This window comes from Carassius auratus, linkage group LG37M (genome assembly GCF_003368295.1).
Source record: "Carassius auratus strain Wakin linkage group LG37M, ASM336829v1, whole genome shotgun sequence".
Taxonomy (NCBI): domain Eukaryota; kingdom Metazoa; phylum Chordata; class Actinopteri; order Cypriniformes; family Cyprinidae; genus Carassius; species Carassius auratus.
The window spans coordinates 163,882-190,225 of NC_039296.1; the positions used below are offsets into that span (position 1 = coordinate 163,882).

Here is a 26,344-nt window from a genome sequence, read left to right on the forward strand (position 1 = left end):
CTGGGGATATAAAGTTAAGCAAAATAATGAATATTGCAATGTACAATATGTATATAATGAACTTTTCAACATAGCATGTCATTACAGTAGATTTGTTGACTCAAGAGCGTGTGATAGCATTTTAATGGAATTCATTTTAATATTGTCTCTGATTTAAACTTCACCTGCCAAAAAAGTTTGAGTTCGAGTTGGGGCGTTGGCTACTTCGAAGAATTGATTCAGTAAACGATTCATTTGAATCATCACTCAATATCATGTTTGGGTTTATTAAGATTTATTTTATTTATTTATTTTTTTAATCTCTCATGTTTACCAAGGCTGCATTTATTTTTTTTATTTTTTTTATTCAATATATTCATTATGAATATTTCAAATTAACATATGTTTTCCATATGTTTTACCTTTTCATCTGCAATGGCAAAGCTGAATTGTCAGCGGCTATTATTCCATTCTTCAGTCTACTTTTTTTTTCATCTATTTACATCATCGCTGCATGTCATTTACATCATATGAACATGAAAATGCACTGAAAAATAGCAACAGAACAGTGTGACTATTTTTTTAAAACATGACATTGTTTTATGAATGCCTAGCATTTTCATAAAAAAAAAAAAAAAACATTGTAGTCATTTCACATTCACAAAATTATTTATCTATAGTTAATTTACAAAATGATATATTTGTAACGCCAAGCCAGCAGAGGGAGCCCTCGCCCGAGTACTGACCGTGCTCCACTCCCTTTGCTTCTTCTGCTTCCACTTCCTGTTTGACTTCCATATAAACTCAGACATGTTCAAGTGCAGATCGCGAAAGTATTGCCAGTTCATCTGCCTTACCAAGCATTATTCTACCACTGTTCCTGATTGGATACCTGTGTATGATCCTGTCTGACCTCTTGACACAGTATCTGTACTCCGCCCCTTTTATTCTGACGCCTGATAGGACTGATGTTTGTGTTTGGACTCATTGCCTGCCGCTCCACTATTGTCTCGCTCTGCTTGCATCTCTGGTTTGACCCTCTGCCTGTTTATCGACATCTGTTTAAAGTCTTGACCTTTAATAAACTTCCACTCATGGATTCTAACCAAACTCCAGCATCTCTGTTGCAGAATATTTCGCCTCCTATGAATCCTGTGGAAGTGTTGAATCTCCAAGCAGCATTCTCGTACCAAACGGAAATGCTCCAGAAGTATCAGGAACAACTGACCAAGTTGCAGACCATCAAAGAACACCTGATGCACTACATCCGCCCACTCCTAAGACCGTAAGTTTCGCTCTCCCTGGGAAATTTGACGGTACCGCTGAGCAATGCAAGACCTTCAATTGCCAAGTTAATCTGGATAACCAAGAAGAGAGATTTGAATCAGAGGGCAAAAGGTGTGCTTTCATCATGACACTGTTGACGTGCAGAGCAATCGACTGGGCAGAAGCCATTTGGGACTCGGACTCATGCCTGAGGAATTCAGTGACGTACTTCATTCATCAACACCGTGAAGTGTTTGAATATCCTCATAGTGGAAAAGACGTTTTGACACAGATCATCAACCGTACACAAGGTAATTCCTCCGCTGCTGAGTTTGCCATTGAATTCAGAACGCTTGCTGCACAGAGTGGATGGAATGATGTCGCTTTAAAAGCTATGTTTCATAAAAGTCTCAACTGCGATCTTCAGCCAGAACTTGCATGCAAGGGTGAGGAGTCCTCCTTCTCCGGGTGAATCAGGCCACCGCTGTTTACAATGCCCTCAACAAGCTTCAAAACAATCCCCAGGTAAATATTGAAAATTTTGCTCTTTTAAGCAACAAGTCATTCACACTCCCTGTTGGCTTAAGAATTGATAGTCTCTCTCTTGACCTCACAGCGAAGATTGACTCTGGACCCACCCTCAATCTTATCCACCAGGACATCTTGACCAATATCAAATCCCTACACAAATGTGCACCCCATCTATCCAAGTCAAGGCTCTCATAAGGTGAATTGATTGGAAAAGGCATCACTCACTTCCTCTACTACGACCCTGAACTCTCATGGCATCAAGGTGAATTGACATGCTGGTTATCTTTTGGTATGAGTCACTGTATCACTACAAAACCCCAATCATGTCTCGCAACCAGAGTGGAAAGCCCTGAGACACACACGAAAGTTAATATTCCCCATTGCTATCAAGATCTCTCTGATGTATTCAGCAAGGTGAAAACCACACAACTTCCACCACATAGACCTTTAGACTGTGCCATTGATCTCTCGTCTAACACACAACCCCCCAAGAGTAAAGTATATCCACTTTCCAGAAACGAAGCCATGGAGGAGTATATGGATGAAGCCTTGAAATCCGGTTTTGTCCGACCATCAGCCTCCCCAGCAGCTGCAGGGTTCTTGGTGGACTAAAACCGTGTATTGACTGTAGAGGACTGAAAAATATTAATGTTATTCTAAGTTCAGCTATCCCCTTCCGTTAGTACCATCAGAAAAGCCAACTCAGAAATGCCTAGATCTACACCACGATCGATCTTCGAAGTTCATATAATCGCATCAGAATCAAAGAAGAGGATGAATGGAAAATGAATGGGCACTAGGAATATCAGATAATGCTGTATGGGCTTGCCAACTCTCCCGCTGTATTCCAATCTTTCACAAATGAAACCTTCAAGGACCTTCTGAATAAATCTGTGGTTGCAAACATCGACAATATCCTAGTATTTTCCAAGACCGGACACAAGCACATTTCCCATGTCAGAACAGTCCTTTCTCGAATCTTAGAGAACAAATTATATGTCAAGGCAGAAAAATGTGAGTTCCACGTTAATCAAACTTCCTGGGTTACCACATCAGCTCATAGGGTGTCAAGATGAATGACCTCTAAGTTCAGGCATTCACTGAATGGCCACAACCAAGAACCACCAAGGATCTGCAGAGATTGCTAGGCTTTGTCAATTTCTACAGGAGGTTTATCCAAAATTATAGTATGGTTTCCTCTCAACTCACTCCTCAAGAATAAACCATCAAAACTGGTTTGGACTTCGGAAGCCAACAACGCTTTTAACACATTGAAAGAATGATTCACAACAGTCCCTACCCTGAAACATCCTTATCCGAATGAACCATTCATACTAGAGGTGGATGTCTCAGACTCGTTGCTAAACTCTCTTGGAGACAAGGACAACCAATCAAATTGTATCCATGTGCTTTCTTCTCCAGAAAACTAACGCAACTATGATGATGGAAATAAGTAACAACTCTCCATGAAAGCAGCTATCGAAGAATAGCGTCACTGGCTTGAAGGAGCTCTTCATCCCTTACAAGTAATAACAGACCATAAGGATCTTGAATATATAAAGAGTGCCAAACGTCTTAACCCCTGAAAAGCCAGTTGGGCATTATTCTTCACATGCTTCAACTTAACTGTACCTTATCGGCCTGGCAGCGAGAATGGAAAAGCAGACACTCTTTCTCATCAATATGACCTCTCCACAGAGCATCACATCTCTGGTCCCATCCTACCCAGCTCTATCATCCTAACCACTATAGTCTCCTGGGATATCATGGAAGAACTAAGAGAAGCACAACAAGAACCTTCACCCACAGACACACCCCCAGGAAAGCGTTATGTATCTCAAGCTTTAAGACTTCGAATCATGCAATGGGTGCACACTTCTGGTATCTGTTAACAAATTTTAAATAGCAATTAAAAGCAATTTTGTGATAATAAACAAAAATTATCTACTGCCAGCAAATATATATATATATGTATGTATATGTAGTGACTATGTAGTGACTGCAGGTGTGTGAATGGACACTCTCATAATCAACCCTAATGACCTGCTGTGTTTGGACGCTGACAGGTGCTCCTTAATATTCATCACAAGCAAAAGCAAAAAGACGCAAAATCTGCTGGGCAGGGCCAGCTGTCACTCAAACTCTCAAAACCCTGACAAAGCAACTTCTCATGAATATTCATCAGCACACGGCTGTAAAAACTGCTCAAGAATTGATCAAATGCCTTCATTTCCTGATTTCCTGCTTTATATGCAATTAAAATAATAATTAATTTAGTGTATTAACGATACCATGTGGACCACTAAACGTATTTGTTGCTTTGCCATTTGCTTAATTGTGCACCAAAGTGTAATTGACCTTTTCAGCAGACCTTAAATGATTGATGAAATGACACGTCTCTGACGCTTTGCCTATAAACAAGCATGAGGCTCACTGTGAGCCTATGCAATCATTCGACATGACTTAAAGCTGTCATAAGCAGAGCTCGACAATAAACAAAGGCCTTATTGAGGAGCTGAATATGACAAACCAATCAGCAATATTTTGGATTAACTTTGCATGTATTATATTGAATGTTACATTATTTAACAAACCTATCTTAAAAACTACAATGTAAAAAATCTTTAAAAAAACTATATATATTCACGGTGTTGATGGTAATTACAAGACACACCTGAACATAATGACACAATAAACATGGGACATGGAACACATGGAGGGAAAACAGAATCAACATGTATTAAAACTGTTAATAAAACAGTGATCATTGGAAATTAATTTTACAAGAAAATATTATAGCCTTTCTACTTCCAAGTGTCACATTTAAATATGTCTGTTACTTATTCGTTTTTTTTATGTTTTTTTTTTTTTTTTTTTTTGGGAATTTACTAACAATTTCTGAGTGACAATTTAACCTAATTAGCTACAATAATACACAATAATGTAAATTAAATTTTGAAAATACATATGCATTTTAAATTGTACAATTACAAGGTATATTTTTGTGGTAAGGTTAGTAATGAAAATGAATAAAAATCAGTTACTAACAGCAAAATAAAACAAGAATAATAAGATTTCAAAATATGAAACCCTAAAATTGGACAGCATTTTTGTACTTTAATACTTTCATTTAAAATGCATATCCAGCCCAATCTATAATACTAGATTTTCCAGATGCAGAGTGCCGAAGCTGAACCGATCCATGCAGTGATTACACTTTCTCACAGCGGCACTTGAAGCATTTCTCATTAACGGACAGAAAATTTGTCCGATTCATAAGAGTTGGTCGTTAGGTTTGTTGCACCTTTGAGTAATTAACCATTTCCTTTAAAGAGGTAATTATGTGTATCAAGGCAAAATAATCACTGTATTCGTCCCCGTCTGTGAAGCCAAAGGCAGGAATAGTTTCTGTTTGTGTTTTATCATATAGAGTCCAGTCTGAAATATATTGTATAACAACCCATAAACATGCATGTTAAATGACAATCCCACCTACTTCCATCTGTATGTTTAGCATGTTTAGCATGTTGCTAGCATAATCTGTTTTAACATGTTTCTAGTACAATTGAACATGATAGCATGTCTTAAAATGTTGCTAACACATCTTAACATGTTGCTAGCTTATGTTTTAACCAAATTTAACATGATAGCATTTCTTAACATGTTGCTAGCATGAGTTACCACATTGTTAACATGTTTTAAAATGTTGATAACATTATTTAGCATTTTGCTACCACAATTTAACATGTTTTAACGTGTTGCAAGTACAATTTAACACAATCACATGTTTTGCCATTCTTAAACATCGCTAGCTTGATTTATTAAATGGCTAGCATGTTTTAACAAATTGCTTGCATGTTTATTGATTAAAGGGTTTGCAGTCACTTTATTCTGCTGAGTGTGAAATGTACTCTGTCTGTTGGTGTTTAATCATAAAGTTCTGAAAGATATTCTACAACAACCCAGAAAACACAAATAAACATGCATGTCGAATTACAATCCGAACAACTTCCATCAGTATGTTTTAGTATGTTGTTAGATTGTTAACATGTTTTAACATGTTGCTGACATTTTAGAATGATATAACATGCTGCTAGTATGATTTAACACGTTGTAAGCATGTTTTAACATGCTAGAACATGATTTAGAATGCTAGCATGATTTAACAATAATACGTTTTAGCATGCTTTAACATGTTAGCATGATTGAGCACATTGCTAGCATCTTTTTACATGTTGTTAGCATGATTACAGAGTTTGTGGTCAGTTGCTAAACTGAGTGTGAAGTTCACTCCATTTGTTTATGTTTTATCATTTAGAGTCCAGTCTGAAAGATGTTGTACAACAACCCAGAAAACACACATAAACATGCATGTTAAATCAGTGTATGAAGGACTAATATTGAACTAATGAGTCAGCTTTAAATTGATGGCCGTATTTGGGCAGAGAAAGAAAAGAAAAGAAAAGAAATGAAAAAATGCAATGGGTCTTTCATTTTCTATTTCCCAATTACCAGTCACTCAAATCACTAGAGACACAGCTGATGTTATCAAACTGACCTTGACATTAAAACTAGCTTTAGAGAGCAGCTGCAGCTTGCTAATCTGTCATCTCTCTCTGTGCTAAGGTGAAAGAGAGACCCTGACAGATGAATGAGAGTCCTTCTCCACGTACACATACTGTACAGCCTGAATCTCTCACACTTCTGCAATATTACACTAATCAATGCACACAACAATTCAAAAGAGATTTGTTTAAAATTAGGGATGCATCAATATGTCGTCCAACAAAAGCAATTATCTGCAAAAACAACAGATTGTTTTAAAACAGTGCTCAAGACCGATTTCATGCTGTCAATCAAACGAGGTGAAAAAACATCTAAAGCTCATGAATGTCTCTCGTGTAGAATTTGCTAACATGTTTCAACATGTAGGTAACTTGAATTAACAAATTGCTAACACGTTTGTTTGTTATAACAACATATATAAACCTACACATATAGCTAACATAAATACTTTGCATAAATAATTTACATAAAACTTTACTGTAAAATGAAACGAGGGCTTCAGTATTAATAGGCCTGTGGTAATATTGTTTAAGTGTTTCTTCGCCAAAACGATTGTTCAAATCACAGCTAATGTCACGTGACGTCCCTCTTCTGGCTAAACAGCTCCGAAATCATAATAATGAATGAAGGATCTCCAAGTGAGAGAAGCTTTGGATTAATTTTTTGCTTTGATGACAGCGGTTGCTATATTGTAATAAAAATAACCACAGTAACTATGGTATTCTGCCAGAAACTATGGTTACCATAAAAAACTGTGTATATGCGTGAAAACACTGAGCTACTGAACTTTATTTAGAGACAAATCAAGACAGACCCGAGACGCAAAGAGCTCTGAAATCTAGTTTCATTCATTCCAGTGTGGATTTCCAGACCCTTTTTCTTTTACAAGAGAGACAGTTACTTAAAGAACACATTGTTTGGTTTAAATGTCTAAGTACACCGTCTTCAGAAGAGTGTGTTCTCCCTCAGTCCCCATCCCAATTAATCAACACCATCAGATCATTACAGGATCGGTCAATCACCGGGCCTCGCTCTCGCCCTAAAACTGCTCAAATGATGCACAGAAATAAGATGAAGCACTGCGTTCTGATCTCTCGTCAAGCACATGCAGAGCTGAACCTCCTTTGCTGATCTTTCAGCTCGAATGACTGAAGAAAGCACTGATCACATGCGTGCTGGAGGACACCAGGGAACAGCTATCTGTGGAAATCAAGAGCTTGTCAGAACATGGAGTCTGAGGATGCGACCCACATCGGGTCAAACTACAAAGACCATTTGCACCGAGTAGCATTTTCAAAAGATGCCGACCTGCCAAAGTTTCTGCTTTCAATGCATAAGCGGAGACTGTGAAACACATAAAAGACCTATTCATGGCATAAACTTCCAAGCGAATCACTTTGGACACACTTTGACCGCTTTTCAGAATCTGCCAGGGCACAGAATCATGGAAATATTAGTCAACATGGAGTTAAAATGAAATGGAAATCTTTGCAGGACCATCTTTCAGCTTGTTGGCATCACAGGTCAATGGTTCTGAGTGTTACACAGAAACACAGAGAACTATCCAAACATTGAAATGCTTTTATATAACAGACACGGGTCGGGGACTCAGGAAAAAGATACATTTTAACCCTCCAGTCCATTTTGACCTGGAAAAGATACATAAACATTTCTAATATATATATCTATATATATATATATATATATATATATATATATATATATATATATATATATATCTATAGATATATATCTATATATATCTATAGATATATATATATAGATATATATATATATATATATATATATATATATATATATATATATATGAGCTATTTTTAAAGAGATCTATTCATTGAAAAAAACATTTCATGCTCGGGTCATTTTTGACCCGGGTATGTATGGGCTATCATCAATGTTAAAAAATACTTTGGTAAAATGATCTATTAAGTTATATTAGTGTCACAAAACTTGTGCGACCCCATATTCAGCCTTTTCCCAATATCTCACACACTTTGGGGCCTGAATTTTGTTGATTGACAGACCACTGCAGCAACTTATTCATCTGAAAGTTAAAACAAGTCAAATGTATTTATTTAGTTTTATTTAGTTTTTAGGTTGCTTTGATGTTTTGTTAGAAATAAATATGTAAAAAATGTTCCATAAATTTGGACTGTGTTTGAGCAATCATGAGTTCAATTCAAATGAATGAATGAATGAATTAAATTCATTTATTTTCATTTCAATGGGATTGAAATTCTCAGATTATATGTTCTTATACATTTTATACCATCCAAATAAGATTTCTCATCGATATTGAATTGAGAGAGAGAGAGAGCATATCATAGACTGGTAAAAACATATTAACATTAACATGTTTTTCACATTCATTAAAAAGGATTTGCGTTTAGATACAATATGATTTTAGCTGAAAAATATTAAATTATGATTTTTATAATTATATATATATAGACTTTTAAGATTTTGATTGCATTATGAGGGTTAATGGACTTATAATAATTTATCTTAAAATGAAATCTCAGCTCTTGATATAATAAAACCAATATAAAACTGATTAAACGACACGTTTGTTATTTTTAGGGAGGGAACTTAAAGTGACTGTTCACCTGAAAATGAAAATCGAGTCATTGACCCATTTATAAGTTGCTCCAAACTTGTATGACTTTCTTTTGAGGGACATAAAAGCTGATATTTTAAGAAATGTCTGTGTTAGGTTTCCAACATTCTTTAAATTATATTTTTTTGTTTGTTTGTTTTCCAGAAGAAAGAAAGGTTTCCAGCATCTGTGTCAACAGTAAACCGGTTAAATTAGTCTTAAGAATTATTAGCATTCAGTGGAAGGGACGAGTTTAAATAGTTGTAAATGTTTTTTGCAATTCCACTTCTCTTACAGCTCAATTTCATGTCACATCCGAGCTCCTGAACAGACTCACACACGCTGTCACAATATCTTTACGTCTGCTTCATAGGACACAGGGTTTAAGACTGAGACGGTGGCTTTATCTTTGGCTCTGACAGCATGTCGGTTTTCAACACGCTGTCTGTCTGACGGATGACACTCGTGATAGGATTACTTCAGTCTGCAGAAGAGAGATCCAGAAATTACACAGCATATGTGAGCGGAAGTGTCAGGGTTTGTCAGTAAAGCGAGAAGTGAGGCGCACATATGCTGAAACAGATGCATACAACTGGTTAAACACCACAAGCGCTTGGTTCCTTTAGCATTAAACATCCATCAGACTCTCGCTGATCAGATCCATGTATTGCTGCGAGATGATAAAAGACAGCAGTCACATAACACTCATACTGGACAAAGAGTGCAAGAGAACCACATGATCACATTTGCAATGCTGGATTAATTCAGATCTTCCTAAATGAGGATATTAAACAATCCTGTCGCATTTTATTTTCCCCAATTATAATGCATGTGAAGTATTAAAAGCTCATATTTCAGTTTTGCATAAGCGTTTTTTGTACTTCACCTTAAAGTTACAATGTAACGGCAATTGATTTTTTTGTTTTCATATTGTGATGTATAGCCAAATGAAATGGATTATCAAAAAAGAAAAAAGAACAAGTAAATTTTTTCTCTAGATCTAAAAAAAAAAAAAAAAACTAAGGTTTTTAACATGAAGTGTTCACTGTAAGTTGAAAATCAGCTTTTTATTTAGTCTTGTCTCATAAATCTAAAGAATAAGTCATAAATCTCAATATAAATCTAACTAATAAATCTCCAAATGTTGTTCCCAATAGCTGAACTTCTGTTCAAGTTTACAAGGAAGAAAAAACAGCAGCTTTACAAGATGCCTGCACAGGTGCTGATGAAACGACACACATACACACACGCACACACACACACACACCATCTGGGCTCGTCCCATAGAGAGATCCACTGAAGAGCCCTCATTAGCTCCAATAAAGATCAACAGAGCTGCTATCAGACACAATACTGGGACATTCCCTCACCGTCTGCTAGAAAACCTTCAAAGTCCTGGTTTTATTTCACTGACGCAAACATTCTGGAAACGGAAAAGATTTGTAACTGGTGAAACAAATGTGTTTAAAAGGTTATTAGGTATTGCTGTCTGAACTCATTTCCAGCAGCGCTGCTTTCTAAAGCCGAGGTCTGTGTTTGATCTGAAGGTTAACGTCGCTCTGATTGCCTCTGCTTTAGAGAGAGCCACACGCAAACACGCTAAAAACACGCAAAACACCTCCACATCCACAGACTATACAGCACGCTCCACAGGTCAGAGACACTCGGACAATTAGCCAAAACCTGGAAATGAAAAGAAAAAAAGTGTACATAATCATTGATCATTCACGTACAGTATTGTTCAAAATAATAGCAGTACAATGTGACTAACCAGAATAATCAAGGTTTTTCGTATATTTTTTTATTGCTACGTGGCAAACAAGTTACCAGTAGGTTCAGTAGATTCTCAGAAAACAAATGAGACCCAGCATTCATGATATGCACGCTCTTAAGGCTGTGCAATTGGGCAATTAGTTGAATTAGTTGAAAGGGGTGTGTTCAAAAAAATAGCAGTGTGGCATTCAATCACTGAGGTCATCAATTTTGTGAAGAAACAGGTGTGAATCAGGTGGCCCCTATTTAAGGATGAAGCCAACACTTGTTGAACATGCATTTGAAAGCTGAGGAAAATGGGTCGTTCAAGACATTGTTCAGAAGAACAGCGTACTTTGATTAAAAAGTTGATTAGAGAGGGGGAAACCTATAAAGAGGTGCAAAAAATGATAGGCTGTTCAGCTAAAATGATCTCCAGTGCCTTAAAATGGAGAGCAAAACCAGAGAGACGTGGAAGAAAACGGAAGACAACCATCAAAATGGATAGAAGAATAACCAGAATGGCAAAGGCTCAGCCAATGATCACCTCCAGGATGATCAAAGACAGTCTGGAGTTACCTGTAAGTACTGTGACAGTTAGAAGACGTCTGTGTGAAGCTAATCTATTTTCAAGAATCCCCCGCAAAGTCCCTCTGTTAAAAAAAAGGCATGTGCAGAAGAGGTTACAATTTGCCAAAGAACACATCAACTGGCCTAAAGAGAAATGGAGGAACATTTTGTGGACTGATGAGAGTAAAATTGTTCTTTTTGGGTCCAAGGGCCACAGGCAGTTTGTGAGACGACCCCCAAACTCTGAATTCAAGCCACAGTACACAGTGAAGACAGTGAAGCATGGAGGTGCAAGCATCATGATATGGGCATGTTTCTCCTACTATGGTGTTGGGCCTATTTATCGCATACCAGGGATCATGGATCAGTTTGCAAATGTTAAAATACTTGAAGAGGTCATGTTGCCCTATGCTGAAGAGGACATGCCCTTGAAATGGTTGTTTCAACAAGACAATGACCCAAAACACACTAGTAAACGGGCAAAGTCTTGGTTCCAAACCAACAAAATTAATGTTATGGAGTGGCCAGCCCAATCTCCAGACCTTAATCCAATTGAGAACTTGTGGGGTGATATCAAAAATGCTGTTTCTGAAGCAAAACCAAGAAATGTGAATGAATTGTGGAATGTTGTTAAAGAATCATGGAGTGGAATAACAGCTGAGAGGTGCCACAAGTTGGTTGACTCCATGCCACACAGATGTCAAGCAGTTTTAAAAAACTGTGGTCATACAACTAAATATTAGTTTAGTGATTCACAGGATTGCTAAATCCCAGAAAAAAAATGTTTGTACAAAATAGTTTTGAGTTTGTACAGTCAAAGGTAGACACTGCTATTTTTTTGAACACACCCCTTTCAACTAATTGCCCAATTGCACAGCCTTAAGAGCGTGCATATCATGAATGCTGGGTCTCATTTGTTTTCTGAGAATCTACTGAACCTACTGGTAACTTGTTTGTCACGTAGCAATAAAAAATATACTAAAAACCTTGATTATTCTGGTTAGTCACATTGTACTGCTATTATTTTGAACAAGACTGTATAGTTACCTAATCTCAAATTAAAATTATAACCCCCCCCCCCCCCCAAAAAAAATATTTTATTTTTTATTTTTTATTTTTATTTGTTTATTTAAGATTTATTTCAGACAGATGCAGTTGTAACCATCAAAATAACCTTTTGTTGTTGTTACAAACATGTGAAATTGGAGAAAATAGCTCAGAAGAACGAGAGGCATGTTTTCTCGGTGTGAATAAGCACCATATTGTTTCTCCAGGTGATTCTCTCCAGTCACTGAAGGCAGTTAGTGCTTCTGGAGCTGGAGGACTGATAACTGAATGATTTACTGTCTAAACAACACTTTAGCAATACTTAATGAGCATTTAGAGCTCTCTAGGCATTGCAGAAATCATATTAAAAAACCAACAGCGCATCAGCACATCTAAAATAAACTGTTTTGTGGTTATAGAGCAGAAATGTTTACTAGACTCAAGAGCAGAGCGCAGATCTGCTGCAATAAACACTGCGGGGACTCATTCAACTTTAAACTAAAACACACTGTGCCCGGAACCATCAGCCAAACCTGTTACAATCAGGCAGATTTGAGATTTACAGGAAGGCAAAACAAACATTAAAACTACAACATTTACTGTGCCATCTACAGTACATTGTATCAAATGAATATACTGCATCAAGATAACAGCCCACTCATAAAGATTTTACTACATAATGGATGGAACAAAACAAATTAATTGATAGAAGCATGAAACTGTATTTTTATTTATTTATCCATTTATTTAATTATTTCCGCAGCTATGTATTTATTTATGCATTAATGTAGTTATGCATGTATATGCATTTATGCTTTTATTTATTTATTTATTTATTTATTTTTTAATTAGTTTTACTTATGTATTTCTGTATTTGTTTGTGGATTTATTGTGGACATATTTCTATGCATTTATGTATTCATGCATTCATTTATGCATTTATGCATGCATTTATTTATGCATTTATGCATGCATTTATTTATGTATTTATATATGCATTATTTGTTGTATTTATGCATTCGTGTATGTATGCATTCAAGTATTTATTTGTGGATGTTTTTATTTATCACTTAGCCTCTGCTGAAACAATTACATTATTTGAGAAAACAGCTTGTTATATTAATCAACAGCATGTGTTTGGTTATTTAAAGCATGAAAATGGGACGTGATTTATCACTTTATTTTGCTTCGCCAGTATGGTTAGCAAATGTATTCTGAAAACAAATCTACAGTGTGGAGATTGTATACCAGTTGTATAAGAGACAGTAATTATATTCTGAGTGAGTGTGAACAAATGAGGTTACAACCGCTCCATATTCTCAGATCTTACAGAGGAAACAAAAACTGTGTGATTTTCAAGCAGAAAATTTACTAATAGACATTATTTCCAATTCTTCTTTTATTTACCCCATAGTTGTTTGCAAATGTACCATTATAACAGCAACATATTTCTCAAGTTTCTTATCACCACAGTGCTTCTTGTAAGTGTGTAACATCATATTCTGCAATAAACTGACTGGGAATAATAGACAAGAGATGCTAGACAGAAGCCGAATGTAGAAAGTCATTTTGTTGGGAGGTTTGAGCCAGATGAGAATAAAGACCGGACAGAAAATAGCACAGCCTGCATTATGATGAGTCAAGGTCATGTATGTTGAAGAAATATAAGAATATGACTACATATAGGAGTATAAAGCTTTGTTTGTGTGCTGTAGTAACTCCATCTATTCCTCTGTATATAAGGTTCCTCTGTGAGTGTGTAATCGTGTGTTTGTCCACGTGGGATGGCGTGTGTATTCCTGCAGATCAATAGTCTGTGAAAGCATTTGGAGATGTTTTCAGACAGGCACGAGGAGGACGTCCATTCTTAGTCCCAGCGGGGAAAGAAAAGGAGAGTTTCTGCAGTCTGTCAGACAATGACCAGCCTCAAAAACAGAGCGAAAGGACTAACAAAACACTTAAAAATATCATATATAATAGCGGACTACATGCATTTCTCATATTCCCTTTTTCCATCTTTGCGTCCTTCACTGCAGGAGTGTTTCTAAAGCAGAGAAATGCAATAGAGCAGATACAAAATGACAGAAAAATGATCTGTTGAAATGATCTGTGTTCTTATAATTCTGTAATGTTTTTCTGTTCAGGCAACTGACAGCTTTTACAGCGCTATCATGTCTTTCTCTGACGGAAACCAATGCAAAATAAGACAGCTCACTATAATACTCCTTCATGCTTCTGAAAGCAACTTGTTATCAACCAGCATTTTAATTACATAAAAAAAGAATCCTGCAATTAAGTGTTTAGATTGCAATTATGTTAAGAGGCACTATACGACAATGCACAACTAATTTTAGTCTACAAGACATCAGTCTGATTATTTATAACATGTTTTTTCTGAAATAAATTAATGTTTTTATTCACCAAGGACGCATTAATTTGACCAAAAGTGACAGAAAAGATATTTATAATGTGACAAAAGATTTCTATTTCAAATAAATGCTGTCATCGAAGAATCGTAAAAAAATTTATAGCATCACAGTTTCCACAGAAGTCACCAATACACAATGGCTTTTAGTTAATTAAAAGCATGCATGCAAGTATCTGGAGTCTCAAGAGTGATTGGTGCAAAGAGGAACTGGATTGGACTTCATATTTCACATTTTATGCATCCAGGCACAGAGGAAAAATAGCCTCATTTTCTCTGCCAGTGGTGCAAGCTATCAGAAAGCACAATTCAGTACAGCAAGCTTGATAAGTATAAGCCACGAAACACAAGCCATGACTCGGGACTCTCAAATGCAATCGAGTGGTGTGAAGCGCTCTGGTATTTCAGCAGATGCAACACTGAAAGCATTCTACACCTACAGCTCTGCTCTGAGTGTGCTTTATGAATACATCGAGCTGGAGATCACACCGGGCTCATGTGTGCAGATTAAATCAACTAAAGGGCAGGACTATCAGTCATTCAGGACAGACAGGGAATTTAAAACGCTGCATGAAAAGCTACACACATTATAGCTCTCCTCCAGAACTTTTAAAGCTGTACATTACATGTTCTTTAATGACTGATTTCTGAACGGTGCACAAGTGAAACTCCTGAGAGAGTCGACTCACAACAAGAGAAACGAGATTCTGTAAAGACCATTAATATAAATTACTTCTCAATGCTTAAAATATGGACAAAGGTGAGTCTATGATGCCTTAAATGCTGCCTCTGTTGCCATTTACATTACACTGAATGTTAGATTAAATATAATCTTGCACAGACAAGCAGTTATATCAGCTTGGTCAAGTTTTAAGGTTTTATTTTTCAAACATTGTGTCCCGCTAACAGGGAATGTTTTCAGAAAGTTCTGCCAAGGTTCTGAAGTTATGAACATGAACGTTCATGCAGCAACGTTAATAGAGTTTCATTCCAAGTTACTCGGTCAAAAATTGTTCATGCAAAATTTTGTGTTCACGTTTATAAATTTTTATACAAGTTTATACTTATTGTTATGGCTCAGAGCAGTGTTATTAAAATTAACTAAAACTAAAAAAACATCCAAAAATAATAATAAAAACATTTTTTGAAATAATATGAATGTTTAACTAAATAAATTTACTAATAAACTAATAAACTAACTAATAAAACTAATAAACGAATAAACTAATACAAATAACAAGAATACAATACAATTACTAAAATTTAAATAAAAAACTGAAAATAAAATTTAATTTAAAATATTACACCAACTATAAAAGTATCTCAATGATACCAAAAAATTGGCTCAGAGAACAAAGCGACATTCCCAAATAAAAAAATTCGGTAACACTTTAGTATAGGGTCCAATTCACACTAATAACTAGTTGCTTATTAGCATGTTTATTATTAACATATTGGCTGTTTATTAGTGCTTATAAAGCACATATAATGCATGACATCCATAATCCTACCCAATACCCTAAACTTAACAACTACCTTATAAACTATTAATAAGCAGCAAATAAGGAGTTAATTGAGGCAAAAGTCATAGTTAATGGTTAGTTAATAGTGAGAATTGGACCCTAGAATAAAGTGCGACCGAAAATTCTAACTAAACACTCCCTCAATGTTTTCAGTCACACTTTAATTTAAGGTTCAGTTTGCGCTATTAACAAACAAATAACTAAGACTTTTGCCTCAATAAACACCTAAATAGAGATGTAGAATATGTGCTTTATAAGTACTAATAAACAGTCAATATGTTAATAATATGCATGTTAATAGTTAATAGCGAGAATTGTTCCCTATACCGAAGTGTTACCATGTTTTCTCAAATATTCACATAACTAAGAAATAATTTTTGGTAACAATTTAATAGTTTAGTTTAGTTTATTTATTTATTAATAAATCACATTTAAAAGCAACAGGAGTTGCAACCAAAGTGCTGTACAACAAATATAAAACAAAGTAAAAACAAACCAATCTAGACAGAGAAAGGGACAAATAAAATGTTACATGAGGGACTGGGAGGAGAAATTGGCTCGATGACTGAAGAGATCTAGAGCTGGACAAACATGTAGAGCTTTAAAAACAAAAAGCTAAATCTTAAAATCAACATGGAACTTGACCGAGAGTCAGTGTAGAGAGGCAAGTGCTGGGGTAATGCATGGACTCATGTTTTCTAGTGCCATTTAATAATCTGGCTGCCACATTTTGCACCAACTGCAATCAGTACAGAGATGATTTAGGCAAGCCCAGATAAAGTGAGTTGCAGTAGTCCAACCTTGAAGTTATAAACGCACAAATTACTGTTTGAAGGCCCTTCATGGAAAGCATCCTCTTGATTCTAGCAACTGATCTTAATTGAAAGAAACTACTTTTCACAACAGCACTTATCTGCTTATCAAAAGAAATTGTAGGATCAAAGACAACGCTAAGGCTTCCAACACAGTCCCGTACATTTAATGACAGGGGGCCAAGCTGCTTGGCAATGCACAGTTGTTGGACCAAAAACCATTATTTCCCTTTTATCCTTATTCAACTGTAAAACTAAATCAAGTCCATCCAGCATTTAAAGTTCTGAAGACATGCAAACAGATTAGACACAGAACAGTTCTTGTTTTTAACAGGAAAATAAAGTTGAGTGTCATCGGCAAATAAATAATATGATCAAATAAAGGAGAAAAGGAGAGGACCCAAAATAGAGCCCTGAGGAACGCCATTGGAGATTTGAGCACGAGATGAGAAACAATTCCCACAATTCACAGAAAAAGATACGTTCTTAAGGTAAGAAGCAAACAAGTTCAGCACAGATCCCTGGAAACCATCTACCTGATCAAGTCTGTGAGAACGATGTCATGATCTATTGTATTAAATGCTGCACTTAAATCAAACATGATTAGGATGCAGCAAGAGCCAGAGTAAAATATCATTAGTAACCTTCAAGAGGGAAGATTTAGTACCATGAAATTCTCTAAACCCAAACTGAAATGTGTCAAAAATATTAAAAGTACATAAGTAAGATCAGATCTGAGAATAATCAACTTTTTCCAAAACTTTTGAGATGAAAGATCATTTAGAAATGGGTTTATAGTTATTTAGGTCATGCTGATTATTAAACAGTTTACATTTTTAAACAGTGGTTGGACTATAGCATGTTTAAAAGAAGCTGGTACAATTCAATTTGTTAAGGAGATATTGATATTAGCGGTAATAACTTGACTTAAGGCTGGAAAAAGCATCTGAGAAGTCAGGACATCCGAGTGACAAAAAGAGGGATTCATACTAAGAATAATATCATAAAGTTGTGAAGGGGACACAGGTCGGGAAAGAGATTATAATAGGGAGCTCTGATGAAAAGCCATTTCTAAACCGTTCACAAAAATCAGTGGAGAATTCTAATGAAGCACTAGGAGCAGGATTTAAAAAGACAACAACTGAGTTAAAAAAAGGTATCAACAGCCTATGTGCATTTTGTGCAATTTAATCTGACATGTATTTCCTCTGAGCTTACTTTGCAGTACTCTGATACTGTTTAAGACATTGTCTGTAAATTGTTTAAGACATTGTCTGAAAAAAAAATGATATCTGAAGTTTATCTATCTTCAAACTCGCACGCCTACACTCTTGTCTTATGTCACGAATGAGCTCCTGAAGCCATGGTTGTATTTTTTTTCCATCACCTTGGATCTCTGTAACCTTAGGGGAGCAGCTGAGTCCAAGGTGGAAGTGCAGGCACTATTAAAAAGATTAACTAATTCATCAGGATGAACATAAGAGGATAGAACATTCACAGCCACTGGAATTTGGGGATAAATAAACGTCCTTGAAAGACTCGACAGTAGAGAAATCAAAATATCTAGAATAATGAGGAGAGTCATAGGATTTAAGAAGAGTTCAAGGCAATACAGAGTCAAAAGTCGAACTAGTTAAGATTAACTAGTTGTGTATTAGCATGCATATTACTTGGCTGTTTATTAGCAATTATAAAGCACATATTAATGCATTATTTTGCATGATCATATTGTAGATATCTTAATCCTACCCCATAACTAAACTTAATAACTACCTAACTATTCATAAGCAGCAAAAAAAATAGTTTATTGTCGTAAAAGTTGTAGTTAATAGAGTGAATTGGACCCCAAACTAAAGTTTGACAAAAGTTTTTAAAACTGGAAGTTTTGAACTCTAAGAAAACAAACATATTTGTATTTTGTACATATTATATTTGCTAGCCGTTCCGTGCTCTTTTACCTTCACAGTTGTGTTCCTCTGTTTCCTTTATGATCAAAAACTGACAGTCAACATTATTTTCTGTAATAATCAACAGCATGCCACAGATATTGTCGATCAATAACTAAGATGAAGACTTTATTACAGTCACTTATTAGTCCGGCAGACTATTATACACTGGGAAGATGTGTATGTAAAATCAATTTACTATTAACTCAAGGACAGAAAGAGCACAAGTGACACATCAACAGCTTCTTTTCATTCCACATTCAGCAGCTATAATATTACTGTCCTGCATGTTTTGCTAATGCATTCAAATTCATAAAGATCTGTCAGACTGCATTCGCATATTTCATTAATGCTTCAAGTTCATTTATTTAACAAAGTCATGTAATATGCAGAATAATGTATAGACAAGTACAAATTCTGTGAGTAACATTTAGCTTGATTCAAAGACAATGAAATGGATGGCAGGTCTAAAGCGTGTGTGAGAGGATAACAGGGATTACAGAAGAAACGGCTCAATTACAGCACAAAGTCTCTCCTCTGTATCACTGTTTACAGAGCACAGCCTCACAAACACTGCTTCTGCCAATCCGACAAGTCAATTACTGCTTCAAACAATGGCAAACTGCTGTTTCGGGACTACAGATGTAGACAGGAGTGTTTGGGAAACCTGTTCACAAGTGCAACTAGAAAAAGGACATTAACCCTCATAATGCATTCAAGAGATGCATGAAAGTTTCTAAAACAAATACATAGTTTTTAGTAAGGGAAGAACACTTTTTTTCAGATTTTATACAATATTTTTTTAGAAGTGATATAACCATTTAAAAAAGAAAATGTTACATGTTTTGTTTTCGGGTCATTTTGACCCGGATATGTATGGAGTCCCATTAGGTGTAAAAAAAGCTTTTTGTTAAATAATCTATGAAGTTATAATAGTCTCAAAAACCTTTGTAAACTCTATTCAGCTTTCTCCTCATATCTTACACACTTTTGGGAATGAATTTTGTTGAAAAACTTGAATATGTACACCTATGAAAAAAAAAACGTTTTTTCATCTGAAAATAAAAGTTTATGCAAGTTAAATGAATTAATTTAGTTTGAAAACTTTTAAGAGTAATATTTATGTTGTTTTGATGTTGTTTCGTTAGATTTTTTTTTTTTTTTTAATTTACATTCTTTATACAAACCTACATATTGGACTGTTTTTGATCATGAGTTATAAATTTAAAGGAATTTAATTTCCATTTATTATATAATAAGTTTGTATGAATTTCATATTACAATATATTCAAATATATATATATATATATATATATATATATATATATATATATATATATATATATATATATATATATATATATATAAATAATCAGTTATTGTTTTAAGTGTGGTTCATGTGTATTTCTCAAATAACTTCTTATTTTAATTTATAAAAAAAGGGATAGATGCAGTAATACCATAGTACACATTTTCCCACATTAATTCATTATTGAGAAGTTGCTTATCAGATACAGTATGGTTTTAGTTGAAAAACACTTATGTCTTACAAAATAAGAATTATGTGAAATGTAAATAGAGTACACAGACTTTGAATGCATTATGAAAATTTAATTATTTAAAGATAGAGAGTGGGAATATGATTGAAAGAACAGTTTAATCTAGCATATAACTATTGATTAAAAAATGTAAAAGCTTATGAAATACAAAAAGATCTGTAAACTCCAGCAACTGTCCATCTAAAGTTAATCCTTTATAGAAACCCTTTCAGATTTTCATTGACCAAAGCAGTCCGAACACAAAGACACTTTGTCATGTCCTGTAGATTCATTCACGTAAATGATAAAGCACTGGGTTTGTGAAAAGCTTTCTTTGCCTTTGGCTGAACTGAAGTAATGGAAGAGCTGAAATGATGCACAGCGGTCTCAGGAACGCCAAATCATTCATCAGTCCGCGTCGTCTGTCTGTAGTGCTCCTAACAATTGTTCTGAAAATAAAAACCCTGAGGAGCTTCGAGAGATAATGACGGTTTCTTCTTATTGATATAAAAGAAACGAGACACAGAATTGGTCTATTTTATTGCCATATGTAACATCTTATGGTTTTGCTGCTCCATAGTAGCTAAGCACAAGCCTTTTAGTGCTCATAAGGACTAAAGAACTGTCTGCCATCATTTCATGTTATTAACCAATTGATTTTTACTTAAATGAGTCCTATTCGACAGTGCATTGTTATAATACTCAACTTTCAGTTATGTATTTCAATGCAATCCTCTGATGCATTAGAAAAAAATCTTAATTATTCCAACCTTAGTGTATGTGCATTAATGCATGTATTTCTTATTGTGTACTCACTCTGAAGTCTATACCGACTGTTGAGATGAAGCTCCCAGCTAGAAACGCTCCATCTTTAAAGCGAACCAGCAGACAGGTTTTCCCCACCCCAGAGTCACCAACCAGCATCACCTGGAGAGAACGACATGTGAAAGATGGAGCAGAACACACAATCTATCCCATCATCATCTATTCTCTCGTTTTCCCTGCCTCTTATTCACTCTATTAAGATACAAACAACTTCTCATCTTTCCATCAGTGCTTCAATCAAACTACAGTATATCTCTGTAAAAAGACTTTTTCAAGGCTGTAGAGATTAAAGGCAGGAATATCGGAGCGGGAAGAGAGGGTTTGCTGGCAGAGAGATGAGATTAGGACAAAACTACACATTTAGTACACCAAACCAGTGACCTAAACATTTCAGCTTAAACGTGCAAAGCTCGAAACATCTTAATATACAGAATGTGGCTGGAGAAATCAGAATACGTCAGTGAAGAATGGAAGTAAGTGAGCACACTTGTGTCAGGCTGGATCACCCAGTTGCTGTGCTCCAGTTTATCTGTATTGACACAGCTGTTCAATTAGAGCACACGCTTAACTTCACTCAAACGGAGCGTGTAATTCTCATCCATATGGGGCGGCTGGATAGCATTGCGTTGTTTTTAAATACTGCTGTAGCACAAATAACAGCCACAAACTAGTGAAGCTGCACACAATCATCAGAGCTATGAAATATAAATTGTATAACACAGTTGTCATGTTTATGCTGGCAAACTATTTATGCTCACATGCATACAGATGTATGGCAAGCCATTTTCCCCTTTAAAGCGTAATAGTAAAAACTTACTATTATCCTGTAAATGTTATTAGTACTTACCTTTCAATATTATTAAGTAACCTAATGGTAATTCGTGTATTTTCAACAACTGGACCCTAGCTAGGAATGGAATATTTAATTTCGTCTTAAATGGTTAGTGAAATTCAAATATTCTAGTAATCACTATAATCAGTAAATAAAGAGAATACTTTAACTAGATGTAATAGAATAGTTACTTGATACTATTGAGATACTGACTTGTGGGGGGGGGGGTGTATTAGTAAGGAATGAATGAGAACGAGTGACAAACTGAATAGATACATTAAGAATGGGAAAATCTGACTAAATGGTTTGTGAACTAGTCACTGTAAAACTAAAAATACGCTATTACCAGTTACAATGAAATAGTTACTCGATACTACTGAGTGACTAATAGAAAATGAATAGGTACTAGTATGTAATGAATGAGAACTTGTGACCAGCTGAATAGATACTAGTTAGAATAATTGTACATCTTATAAATGATTAGTGAAATTCAAAAATACTACTAGTCACTGAAATTACTAGTACATAAAATTACTATTATCAATAACAATGGAATGGTTACTTAATGCTACTGAGATCATGACTAGAAGAAGGGAAATAAGCGTTGAATAAAAACTAGTGAGAAACTGATACTAGTTGAAATTTTAAATAATGTGCATTTTCTACATGGTAAATGAAATTCAAATATACAATGTGATAGCAATGAAACAATATAATAGTTATAGGCTACTGGACACAAGTGAGATTAATTAGAGCTAGTAGAAAGGAAATAAGTGCTAGTATGTAATGTACGCTCTGGAATTTAATTCAGTAGATATATTTAAACACTAGTAGAATAAAAACGCATAAATGACTAAATGTATAAACCGCTTGCCATACTGCGTTGTGTAAAGCGGATTGTCGTGTACCTTGAAGGCGATGTCGTAGAATTCCCCGCTGCTGCTGAGAGAGGGTCTGCTGGGATGCACCGCTCCGTTGGACTGCGTCGGGACTTTCTTACCCTTCTCTTGATCGCTGATCGGAGATGAGCTCGGTGTATTTGAACCCCCCTTTCCTCTGACCGCTTTTTTCCTTGACATTACGATTGCTTATTCACCGTGCGAACGTGCGACGAGTAATTAATGAGCGCGCTTTATCCGGTTCACTTGCCCCGAAGTCTGTGTTAATTCAAGTATGCGTGAATTAACTTTTCATCAATAAGCGCGCGCATGATTTGAGGGCTCCGTCAAATAAAGAGTGCGATCAGTGCACCTGATTCCGCGGTTCGCAGTGCCGCTCCGTTTTACGCAACTGGTCCAATAATTAGTTGCTGTTGTTTTAGAAAGGAAAAGGCGTCTCTGATACCTGTCTCCCGAACTGCTCTGAAAGAGAGAATCCAGCTCACTCCTCTAAGCAGAGGTAGTGCACGCGCGCAGTGCGCATTGTCAACAATCAGTGGAAGAGTTGGCCACGCGCACACCGAGCGCATCCAAGCAGCGCGCAAACGCTCGCTCTCACTCTACACTTGTGTGAATACAAAGCTTCCTTAAAGGCGCAGTGTTGTTTTGAACGCACACCAGGAGTAGTTTTAGTCAGGGTCTCCAGTGTCCTACAGAGCTAATCAAACAGACCTCAACCAGTTAATCAAGGTCTCACTAGGCATACTAGAAACTTCCAGGCAGGTGTGTTGATGCTAAACTCTGCAGGACCCCGACCCCGGCTGTGTTTGGAGACCGCTGGTTTTAGTCATGATGGCTGGACGATGAATGAACTAAGTTATCAGCAGGAATTTTTAAACACTGTTTGTTTTAACTTACTGTACTGCAGTAGATCAGTCAGTACACCAGTAAACCTGTTTCCACAGAAGAAAAAAAAAAGCTAGTAGAGGCTAATTGTGACTTTGGCTAATTGGCAGTTACTTCTCACAATCGTAAAAAAAAAAAAAAAAAATCTGAATTTCGAGATATAAAAGCACAACTGTGCAATTCAGAATTGCTAGATTTAAAAGAATTGTAAGTTATCGTGAGAGAAAAAAAGACAGAATTGTGAGATGTTTGGGTGGGAGATTACATCTCACAATTCTGACTTTTCTCTGCCTTGAATAAGATGTTAATAATAATAAAGGTAATTGCAATGTTTTTTTTTTTTTTTTGTTGTTTGTTTGTTTTTATTATTATGCATTTATTTCCTACAATTCTGATACTTTTCTTGTAGTTCTAAATAAACAAGCCAGAATTACTATAAAATATAATTATTGTGAGATATAAACTTGCATTTGTGAGAAAAATGCCTGAATTGAGAAAGAAAATTTTCTCATTTTCAATTATTATTATTTTTATTTATTTATTTATTTATTTTTTATTTTTTTTGTGGCGGAAAAAGGTTTCCATACTTTGGATAAAATCCTCTGCCAAAGGCATTATTGCAAATGTAAATTCAATCAGATTGCTCCAACATTTTACAGCCCTCTTCAGATCGAGCTCAAGGTCAGTTTAATAGTACAGTGCTCTGAAAAGGAACAGAAAAACAGCAAGATGTTTAGACTGCATTTCATACAGACAAGCAAGCATAAACCTCCTGGCAGGAATAAGCTATAAACTGAACCAGACTTTATAACAACAGTCAAAAGTCTGAGTATGTGACTCGTATTGAAGATATGACTCATGGTGAAATGTGAACAATGCATTAGTACAGCCACTAGTGACTCACATGACAAAAAAAAATAGTATTTGTCTTAATCGTAATAAGAAATAATTCTTTGAAATATAAAAATAGACATGTCCACTACACTATTATCTGCAACCTCGAGATTCCCTTCTTACCATCTGCTGCTTTCATGAATTACTCTAAATGATGATGATCCCACAAAGGTCATTTTTAGTCTACACCTGTCACTCGGGTCAGTTGCTATAGATACACACTGATTGATTTCTTCCTTTCTCATGCTCCGTCTAATACGAGACATCCCAATACAATTAGTGCACTCCAGTCCTTCCTTCCTTTCTGTGTCGGTGCAAATAAAGGATCTGTCCAGGGGCTGTAATGGCTGCACGTAATGAGGTGGGATAATTAGCAGAAACAGATGCTCGGAGACTGTGAGAGATCAGTTTAGAGATGGCCAGGACACACTGATGGTCAGTCTACCGATGCCAGCTGACCCTCATTAAACTCAACAGCTCAGAGCTGGAATAACAGAGCAATTCATGAAAAGAAAAGAAAGGCGTTTTTATCAGATAAACCACCTGATATTAAAAATCTGTATTACCTTTTCTCACATTCAAAAAGAATTGCAATGTTATTGTAACACTTGATTGCACTCAGAAATCATCTTAATGGCAGAAACGAGCAGATTTTGTTGGCAGGCTTAAAACAGCCCTGGATTCAACACATGCTCTGCTCCTCAGAGACACAGAAGAGATGCCTTCAGAAGTTTCTTATGTAACAAATCATCTTTGGCACAGATTAGTCAAACCCAGATAGGATAGATTTCAGTGTGGGTGACATGGCTGTCTGAGCTGTCCTGTGTTTATAGCAGAAATGCTCTCCTCGTATCTGAAACCACAAATGCATCAAATCCAAGTTTTTGTGATGCATGTTTGAGCTCATTAACTTCAGAAGACATGTGAGGTCACCTGGGGAAGGAAACTGAAGATGATGTGTGTGTAGTTTCTCACATCTCACTGCATCCTGAGCAGCTGAACATAGACGTGTGCATGTGAAGTGCCCTGGTAAGGAACGCAGACTTAGAAGATGCATGAGTGTAACTGCACAATAAAACTAAAGATCAGAGCAAGCAGTAGCTGATTAGTTTTCCATTGTATTTAAAACACATCAAAGGTTTGCACTTTTTATTAAGCATTGTTTCTAAGAACAAGTTTGCCATAATACTGTTGTGTTACTGACCAAAAATGGAAATAATTAATTTTTAGGGAATAAATAATAATAATAATAATAATTATAATAATAATAATAATAATAAACTGTTAATTAAACATTTGACAGCAAATAGCTGGAAATGACTTATTTAATAATTGTAGGGAATAAAAATCAAAATAAAATATTAATTAATCTTAATTATTAATATTAATTTAAAAAAATTATAATAATTATTATTATTGTTAATTCAAAATTGTACA

General features: G+C 35.6%; 1 protein-coding gene across 1 annotated transcript in view; it reads right to left on the reverse strand.

Moving 5' to 3' along the window:
* LOC113068177 (ras-related protein Rab-26) overlaps positions 1–23,714 on the reverse strand; it is a 65,868-nt gene extending 42,154 nt beyond the window's left edge. Inside the window, exons 1-2 of the mRNA XM_026240833.1 lie at positions 23,138–23,714; positions 21,389–21,499 (exon numbers count right to left, since the gene is read on the reverse strand). Coding sequence (XP_026096618.1) covers positions 21,389–21,499; positions 23,138–23,308 — 282 coding nt within the window. The 5' untranslated portion in view covers positions 23,309–23,714. The remainder of the gene's footprint in view (positions 1–21,388; positions 21,500–23,137) is intronic.
* Between the last annotated feature and the right edge of the window lie 2,630 nt (positions 23,715–26,344).